This window comes from Lagopus leucura, unplaced genomic scaffold (assembly GCF_019238085.1).
Source record: "Lagopus leucura isolate 7727_CA_CO unplaced genomic scaffold, USGS_WTPT01 Super-Scaffold_100009, whole genome shotgun sequence".
NCBI classification, from domain to species: Eukaryota; Metazoa; Chordata; class Aves; order Galliformes; family Phasianidae; genus Lagopus; species Lagopus leucura.
Genome location: NW_024962266.1, coordinates 11,074,423 through 11,083,585, shown reverse-complemented (window position 1 = coordinate 11,083,585; position 9,163 = coordinate 11,074,423). Strand labels below are relative to the sequence as shown.

At 39.9% G+C, this 9,163-nt stretch overlaps 1 protein-coding gene across 2 annotated transcripts in view; it reads left to right on the top strand.

Annotated features, from left to right (window-relative positions):
- The first annotated feature begins 70 nt into the window (after nucleotides 1–70).
- LOC122181138 (uncharacterized oxidoreductase ZK1290.5-like) overlaps nucleotides 71–9,163 on the top strand; it is a 44,638-nt gene continuing 35,545 nt past the window's right edge. For both annotated transcript variants that reach the window (XR_006179360.1, XM_042873430.1), the window contains exon 1: nucleotides 71–161. Coding sequence is in view for 1 of the 2 variants with exons in the window: in XM_042873430.1 (XP_042729364.1) it covers nucleotides 86–161 (76 nt within the window). In the remaining variant the exon portion in view is untranslated. The remainder of the gene's footprint in view (nucleotides 162–9,163) is intronic.

Below are 9,163 nucleotides of genomic sequence, written 5' to 3'. Positions count from 1 at the left end.
CGCCGCCGCCGGTGGCAGTAGCCCCGCCCCTCCGCGCGTGGCTTCGCTCGGCCCGCAGAGGCCGCCGGGAGCTGCGTTGCGCGGCATGGCTCTTGGTGGGCCGGGGGGCTGCCCCGCGGTGCTGCTCCGTAGTGGCCGCAGCATCCCGGTGCTGGGGCTCGGTAAGTGCCCGCCGGTACAGCCCGCCCGCCGCTGTAACGTGGCAGGAGGCGGCCGCGGGGCCCCGGTTTCCCCGGCACTCTGCGGCGGTGCCCGTGCGCTGCCGGTTACCGGCGGCCCCTACTTCCCGGCAGTTCTGCCTGCGGGCCCTGAGGCGCCGGGAGCAGCCCCGGCGGAACGCGTCCTCCTCGGTGGCTGCTCCCGCCTTGGGCTGCGGCGGTGCTGAGCGGCCGGAGAGCCCTCGGGCCTCATTAAGAGCTCGTGAACGTGTGGAAAAAGAGATTTCCATAGGGTCGGATCTGTTCTGGCAATGCCAGTTGTGGTTTAGGAGGCCATTGTGTTAAGTGAGCGAAGGGCCGCAGGTTTACATTGCTTTTATTTATTGTAAGTGTGAAGAGTTATTTTCTCTCTTGAAGCCTTTACGCAGCATTTGGGGATTTTATTCTGCCTCTTTGAAATCTTTCCGAAATCGTCTTCCATCCACAGCACACTCTCCAGCACGAGGACCCTTACCTGTCAATGTTTGTGATGTGCTCTTATCACAGGTTGGTTTGGTATCCCAGGATTTTAGGTATTTCAGATAAACACACCCATCAGGGGCACTTACATGCTTTGTTGGAGTTGTTAATCGCTCACACTGCAGTTAATCGCTCACACAAGTATCAAATAAAATGGCCTCTGTGCCCCTTTCAGCTTTATCTTACTTCAGAACAATGACTTAGGATTCTCATAAGTGTAAAGGAGGGCAAAGTTAGAGCTGAGGCTTTAGGAGCATGTTAAGCCTCTTAAGTCAACAGGAGTTGTTTTTTTAATCCATAAACACAGGATGGACAGCTAGAGCTGGTAGTGCTCATTTCTGAGTACCAAAATCACTTGAGCAGAATTAAAAAGTCTTAGCAGCCCAGTTCATCAGCAAAGGGGTCCAAAAATCTACAACATGTTGATAACTGCTTGTACCGTGTGCATGTGTGCTTGTGAGGATATGGTATTGTATACCCAAGGCATGAACTCTTCAGTTTAGCATCTATGAACTCTTTAGTTTAGCGTCTATTATCATTACTTGATGTAGCTGCCCCTTTTATAGTCCTTATACAATGAGCAAAAGGTTCTGTATTGTAAGGAGTGACTCTTTTTTTCTTTCACTGAATTCCTTTGTTGAACCTCTTTTTATCAATTTAGTTGACTTAGAGATTTTTTTTACAAATGCAGGAAACATTTAAATGATCCTTCTTAGAGAATGGAGTCCATCTTATGGCCATTGTTTCAGTATTTGCTGAACTGTATTTCAGAATTGTGAACAGAAACCTCACTTTTCCATTGGAGGTTGTAATGCATGAAGATTGTAATCCCAGGTGACTGGGAAAAGCAGGCTGAAAAAGTCTCCAATTGGCATGCTGCTTGCTGTCCTTCAGTCATTTCAGTTTGTAGTAGTTTGACTGTCAGGCCTGAACTCAAACTTCAGTAAGTGGATAATGCCGTGGCAGACAATTACATTTGAGATTTTCTGGCTCAGTGCTTTCTGCAGGGTGTAGCTTTCCAGAGGTTTGGTTCTTTGACCTCAATTCTCCGTTCTTGTCCTGACAGAGTAACACTCTGACAAATTTCTTACGTATTTTGTAGCTTTTTCAGCATCTTGTAATATGTAGGAACCAGTAAAGTAATTTGAAGATTTTCCTGACAAATGCTGAAAAACATTGCAGATTTAAAGGTAAAAAAATTAAGAGGTGTTTATGGCCAACACTAAATACCAAGATATGCAGCCCAACACAATGGGATCTTTATCTGTGGATCTATGCTAGGTATTCCCGCTTTATACTCTTCTACAAATTACTGGCTTATTTTTATTACAACTTCACTGCAATTAACTAATATTTGCAGCTCAGAAAAATTTACTGTCATGGTTCAGCTTGGTTCCTGTGACGTTTACTGAGCAAAAATGTGGAGAAAAACTTTTCTGTATGAGGAGGCATTTTCTGTGTGGCATTTTCTGCGGGATTTAAGATTTGATTGTCTTATCCTTCTAAGCATGCAGACATAATTGTTATCTGTGAGTAAGTCGACTTCGAGATGGTAAACATGCATGCTGCCTCTGTTGCTAGATAATCTTTCTAAAAGCTCCAAAGAGAGAGAGAGAGTTGTGCTGTGTTAAGATAGTCGCAGCTATCCATGCAGTCAGGCCAGCTGTGAGGCTGATTAGAAAGATATGCAAGTTATTTCCAAGTGATGAAACCTCTTTTATAGCAGTGAGAGTCAGCGTATGAGACATCTCATGTGCTTTCAGGCAGAGCATGTTAGCTCAGAGAGTGCCACAGCGGTCTAGAATAGCATTCTGTCACAAATATCTGCTTTTTCTGTTCAAGCTTCAGGTATCAAAAGGTGATTTATTTCCTTTTTTTTTGTTAACTGAGCTTTCTGTTTGTCAAATTGATTTCCATTTCACTGTTCTCTGGGTCTTCCAAACATGTAGGAGAAGAGCAGTAAGTTTGTCAAGGCTTTATGCAATAGGGGAGACAGGAAAGCAGGAGGTTAAGCGGTCTTGTGTTAGTTCATAACCTCTAGTGAGAGCAATGGATTTGAGCACTGCACATTATGCAGCCTGCACAGCTGATGGTCAGTCTGAAGGCCCTTGGAACAGTATGCCCAAACCTGTACTTTCAGTAAATTCTATCTGTGTTTACTTACTTACTTATTCCCATTCTTTGTTGTCTTTCTTCTGACTCAATACAGCTCCATGGCTGCTGGCAGTGGTGAAACAAGCAGTCTTTCCTGAGATGCCTGCTGATTATTCTAAGGCAACCCAGCTTTCTGTTGAAGTATGCACTACAGCTAAGTTTTTATTTAGCAAAGCAAAATGATTTAGAACTTTTTCTTGTTTATGATGTAAACAAAAAGAAGGGACAGTAATCATGAGATTAAGTAAGCAGATATTTGGTCAAATAGCATGTGATTTCCTGCCAAGATGTGTTAATAGTACCAGAAATATACATAGAATGTTTTCTTGTCAAGTTGTTCTCCATGTAAATCCTTGAAGAAGCTAGAATTAATTACAACTTGATGAGATGAAAAAAAGATAATCTCCTATCAAGGTATAAAATGAATTACAGTTTTGTATGGGAAGAGGCTTCAGGGAAAAAATCCCTCAATAATGAGAACCATGGTTTTGTACGTGTTGTGCCTTACTCATGCCACACAGCCTGTGTTTTATTACTCGCAGCAGTGTTTGTTACAGAATTCAGTAATGGGTGCTGCCATTATGCGAGGCACTGCGACTGGGAAAGCAGGCAGGTGCGGCTCTGAGCAGCTTACAGTCAAATAGCCAAAGCCTGATGGAGAGAGTGAAAAAGAGTCCTAATGAATAATGTGGCGTGAGTTAATTTATAGCACTACTAACTTGCTTTAATTGCTTTTTCACTGCATTTATCCCTCTGTTGTACCAACTCAGGAGAATAATATGCACAGACGCACACACATGTGATCCCTTCATAGTCAAGGGGAAGCATCTCTCCTGTCCTGAATTCAAGATGTTCCATATATGAGATTCCTGATGTTCATCTGTGGCTTTATCTACAATGAATTGTAACTGAGTTTTTGCTTCCTTTGCTGATTGCAGTGTTTAAGTCTTTGCATTATTTGCATCACAACCATACAAAACTTATTGAATTAGTATTATTCTCAGTTTTTTCCAGGAGAGGTGATTGTTTTTGCTGTGTTGGTGGTGTTTGCTTGTTTTCCTGGAGAAAAATCCCGTTACACCACTTTCATTACCTCAAGTTTCTTTTTTGTCTTTTTTTCCTCAAAATGCTACATGTAACCTGAATTGTAATGCTGAGTAGAAGCATTTTAACATTTCCTTCCATTATACACTGCTAATGCAGTTATTTGCTTCTTGATTATTAACCATAAAGTTGCTCATAGTCACTGTTAATCTTAACTGTAGACAAAAAAAAAGACCCATTTGGGACTGGAATCAAATGAGATTGTGCTTTTGCTTTTCAGTTTAATGGCAGCAGAATCAAGCCTTCTCTTCTGGTTCTCCACTCTTACTGCTTTTCTTTTTTTGTGGCTCTTTTTTCCTCAGCTTCAGAAAATTTATGGAACAGTGGTCCTGGTACCAAGACCTATGGCACTCCTCTGTATTAATCTTACTCTGTAATAAGAATTGGCTGTTTATTTCTTCCCTTTGTTTTGTGCTTCAACCTTTTTTTTTTTTTCCCTCTTCTTTTCTAATTCTGTCAGGAATTAACTTCTCAGCCATGGTTACCGAGTTTCCTTAATAGCCTCTTGTGATGAGCAAAATGCCACATCTATAAATCTTTCTGTCTCAATTCATGTATGGTTTCAGAAAGTCTGACTCTGAGAAGTTGTACTTGAGCTTTGAGGGCCTCCATATATTTAACTTCTCTCATTTGTACAAAATGTGGCCATATTCCATGTGGGTGGATGTTTGTAGACAGTACGGAGAAAAACGTGGCCTCTTCTAACTTGGTGAAAGCTACTGGCTGTCACTTTGTGACAAATGTTGGTCTTACAGATGTGCACGTGATGCCAAAGAAAGGGATGGCCTAAATGTTAATTAAGTGCGTTGTAGTGCCAATAATTACTGTAATGAAGGCCCACATTTCAACAATGAACTATACAGATTCTTGAGAGTCATTGGAGCCACAATCCCAAGGCTGGTTTTCTTTGGGAAGATGTTGTAAATAAAATGTAGGAGGCCCTAATGGTTGTACTTTTAAATCTTACATTTTTAATTGCTCATTAGATGAGCAAATTATTTGCAGCCTGGATGAAATGAAGAGAGAAATGAGCTCCAGCAATGTTAAATTTTTACCTTTCACCGTGTTCCTGTAATGTAGAAGAATGATACAAAACCTTATTGGAAAAAAAAAAAAAAAAAGCCCAATTTTTGTCTTTCAGCCTTCATATAGCAGAGTTTATCTACCACAGATGTTTTCTTTGCTGGAGCTCCTTAGCATCCACAGTCCTGGCAGCACTGAGTGGTGAAGTCGCATGCTGCTGTAACCTGAGTGTAGTAGTCCCTCATGCTTCCAAGTGGGGGGAGGCAGGGACTGGTTCCTAAGCTGTCTTCAGTCCTTTCATGTTTACATGAGCTACCTGCTGTGCGTGGAGATGCAAAATCCTCATTGCCAGGTGCAGAGAGGAGAGAAAGGGGGGGGCACTACCACTGTGGCTTCATGCCAGTTCTATAGCTTCAGCTCTGTTCCATACCTTTGTTCCTGAATGGGTGTGCTTTGCATTCTTACACACACCGGCCTAAGATCGAGTGTGCAATGTGAGAGGAGGGGCTATGAGAAATGTTGTTTGTCTTGGGAACTTTGTGAAAAGGCAGTTAAAATTCTTACGTGATAAGAATAAAAAGCATTTGATTAGAAATGTTCTTTATTGTTCTGTTTAAGTTTACGTAGCTTTTTAGTTCAGATAACTGTGTTGCTGCTGCCCTTCAATCTCATGAATGCCCTCATATCAGTGGGACACTGCTAGACTCAGACCTGTCAGTGTCCTCATTTCGCAGCAGTGGGATCTTGCCATGGATCACAGTTGTGCTTTATTCACTGAGCAGTTTGGTAGGTATGAAGGGCACTATTATGATGTTAAAATTAGGCATCAATTAGGGTGCTACAGTAATGAGTTGGTTTACATCCACTTCATGTTGTAAGCTATAGATAACTATAAATTACAGTTCTCTTCGTAGTTTTTTTCTATCATATTTACGACATTATGTGGTTTTGAATTATTAACCGGATGGTTAATTACAGTTTTTAGTTTTATTATCCCTGTGCTTTATTATATGCTAATTATGCTTATTGTAAATTATATGGAAAACTATAAGTTATAGCGGGAAAGAGTATGGTAATGTTCAACTCAGGAACAGAGAATGGACTTAATATTTGTGTCTTTTTTTCCTTTTGATCATTTTTTTCTTTGTGGAAGTAGTTTGAAGAAGGAAAATACCATCACCAATCTGTTACTTATTGTGAAGTATTTCCAAACGTCTGGTGTTGTCAGTCAGCTCATGCAATCTTTATCAGACAGTAGTTTAGGAAAATGCTTTAAAAAGGGAGAAATTAACGTGAATATTTGTAGTCAGTCTCTGTATTTGCCATATGTAGCACATATCATCCTTATTAGTTATGAAACTGAAGATTCCATCAAGGTATAAGTACTGGAAGTAATTTCAGTTGGGCTAACAAAGGAGGGAGAATGAAAATCATTTAAAACTGGTTCACACCAGCAGTTCTTCGTGCACTATTAACTGCTAAGATCTAGTCACAAAACGTTATTCTGAGGAGAAAAGGTTTAGTGAACCCTAGAAATTGGATTTGATTTATGCCAGAAAATCTGTCTTTTCACTGCTTGAGATTTCTATGGAAGGAAGCCACAGTCTTTTACCAAACGGTTTCTAAGGTAACATCTTATAGCAGAGCATCTGAAACCAATTTGGTTGTTAATGAGAAATAGTTCTCACGGTGGTGGGAAAGTGTGGAGTGAAAGAAAAGGCTTCAAGATTTGGCAGTCTGTCTGGAAAGGCATTTAAATGTGTGCTGCTGCTCTGCTTATGAAATTTGTACATGAATTGCACATTCAGAGTCTGCCTTTCAAATGTGTAGGTTAGGTTTTTGATTTGTCCTTCCATAAAAATTTAGTTGAGAAGTTCTCAATGATAAGAATACTTGTGTATGACAGCTGCATGATTGAAATAGTTGGCATTTTTCATTGGAAATATCGTTATTCGTACAGGGGGAAAAAATCCTTTTCTGAATGATATTTTTACTTCTGTGTAGTGGTGATTTCAGAGCCATAGTATTCCAGTGAAAATAGGGGCAGCTTGCAAAGCTCTTGTGCTTAATGTTGGAGGTGTGCAAAACTGCTGTTGTAACTCCTTTTCTGAAGTTCTGGCTAGATGAATAGTGTGTCAGTGATCAGAGAAGTAGCTCAGTTTAGCAGTAGGTGATCTGAATTTCCTTCACAGTCAGACCCTCTGTGGGGTGGAAGGGACGCAGTACTTCTGTCAACAATGGCTCACGGCCGTTTCTTCCTTCCTCTCAGGAAGAGCGAAAACGAGCAATTCTGGCTTCCCTTTCCCTGCACACACAATAAATGTGTTACGGCTCTCTACTACTCTTACACCACGGTCAGGCTGTGTTCTTGTAGTCTGCTCCTTGGTGCCTGAGTAGAATTGCAGAGCTGAAGATGATGCTTGTGTACTTCTCTTTGACACGTGCTTCAACTGCTCCAGCTCCTCTTGCACCGTATTCACACAAAGCCATATGCAGCAGCACCTGTTGGTCAGAGTTACAGTGCTACGCTGGGCCTTCAGAGTTGTAACCTCACAAAATGCAGTTACTTCTGCAGCTTTTATACAGCTGTGGCCTTGCATGGATATGGTTTGGATAAACTTGTGTTTATCACAGTATAACGTGTTTGTTGAGGGGGCAAGTTCACAGAGAAAGACTTTCAGATTATTTTGTGGCTGGCTTGAATATTACTCTTAAAAAAGTAGTGAAATGTTTATCTAAAAGCTTTAAAAAAAAAGTATATCTAATAACTTAGCTACTGTTGCTCAAGAGGAGTTTTACTTGCTCAGTTTTTCTCCCCATCTCTTGAAATTTTGTTCTGGTTCTTCCTCTGGAAGGTGTTCAGCTCCCTTGGCGATCATAAAGTGAACATTTTCTTTTTGTCTGTTCAACAGTCTGAATCAGTTTGTCAGGGGTCATATGAATACAGAAGTAGGTGAAAGACAAGGAGGGAAGACTGTGGCTGCCTCTTTCAATAGCATTAAGCAGTGATGATGAGTAAGGACTGCCCGTCCGTGAGCCAGTCTATGGAACGGGCGTGCGGTTCTGTGAATGGATGAGCAGTGAACCTTGAAATGTGCTGTATGTTCATTGGCCGCACATATAAGTAATGCTTTATGTTCTATCATCAAAAGTTAGTAATGTACTGATAGCAAAAACTTGAATGAATTTATTATATCACATCAACAGAGATTGTGACCCGATTATTATGTAATGTCGGAATAATAGAAATAAAATTAATAGAATAAGCTTATTTCAAGCTCATTATAGTAGACAACATCATATGCATACAATGAGTATGTAAACATTGATAAAATGATTTTTTTTTAGATTCTTTTTCTGAAATGTCTACTTAAAGATTTAAAAAAAAAAGTACGAAAGAATGGATGTTTTTCTAGGTGTTCTGTTTGTCAGCTGTGTTTTAATTTAGTACTGCAAACTGATGTTAGGGAAATGATCTCTATTCAGCCTGTAGTTTCATTAATATGGACTCTCCTAAATTAAGTGGTTCTGCTGATTTCAAGTAGCAGTAATTACTTACATCAGAGGAAGTTTGTAATATGTTTAGATAAATAATATCTTCGTATTTCTCAGAGGGTGTGAAGACATGTTCTTCCAGAAAGGGAGAGGGAAAGTAGGTTCTGATTCCTTTTTGAGGAAAAAATTAAATGAAAACTATTACACATTGATTTATGTAGTGAATTGGAACTGTTGCAGGTGTAGCAGTTGGGATTGTTTCCTCAAGTGAATCTTTGTTACTTTATTTTCCTTGAAGCAAGTATGCATCATGGAATGGGGAACAATAACAGATATATTCTCCTTTTCCCTTCTTTCCTGCTCTCTTCCCTTACCTTAAAAGGGTTAATGTTTAAAAAAAAAAAAAAAAAAAAAAACTGTCCTCAATGTTCTTACTGAAATCTATTATGCATGAAAAGAGACTGAGTCCATTTGCCAGACCTCTAAATGAACTCCATTCATTCTGTGCTTGGAGAAGTCCATTCAGCCAGAAACAGGCATAATAATTACAACCTAATTTATTTGGCACTAATACCAGCTTATTATAAGGGATTTTTATGTAAAAGTGTAGTAATTTTTTAAAATTCTAGTTATATAATTTTTCAATAAAATTCCTTTAGTATCTGAATATGGAAAAAATTACTTGTATAGAACATGTATATAGATTAGCA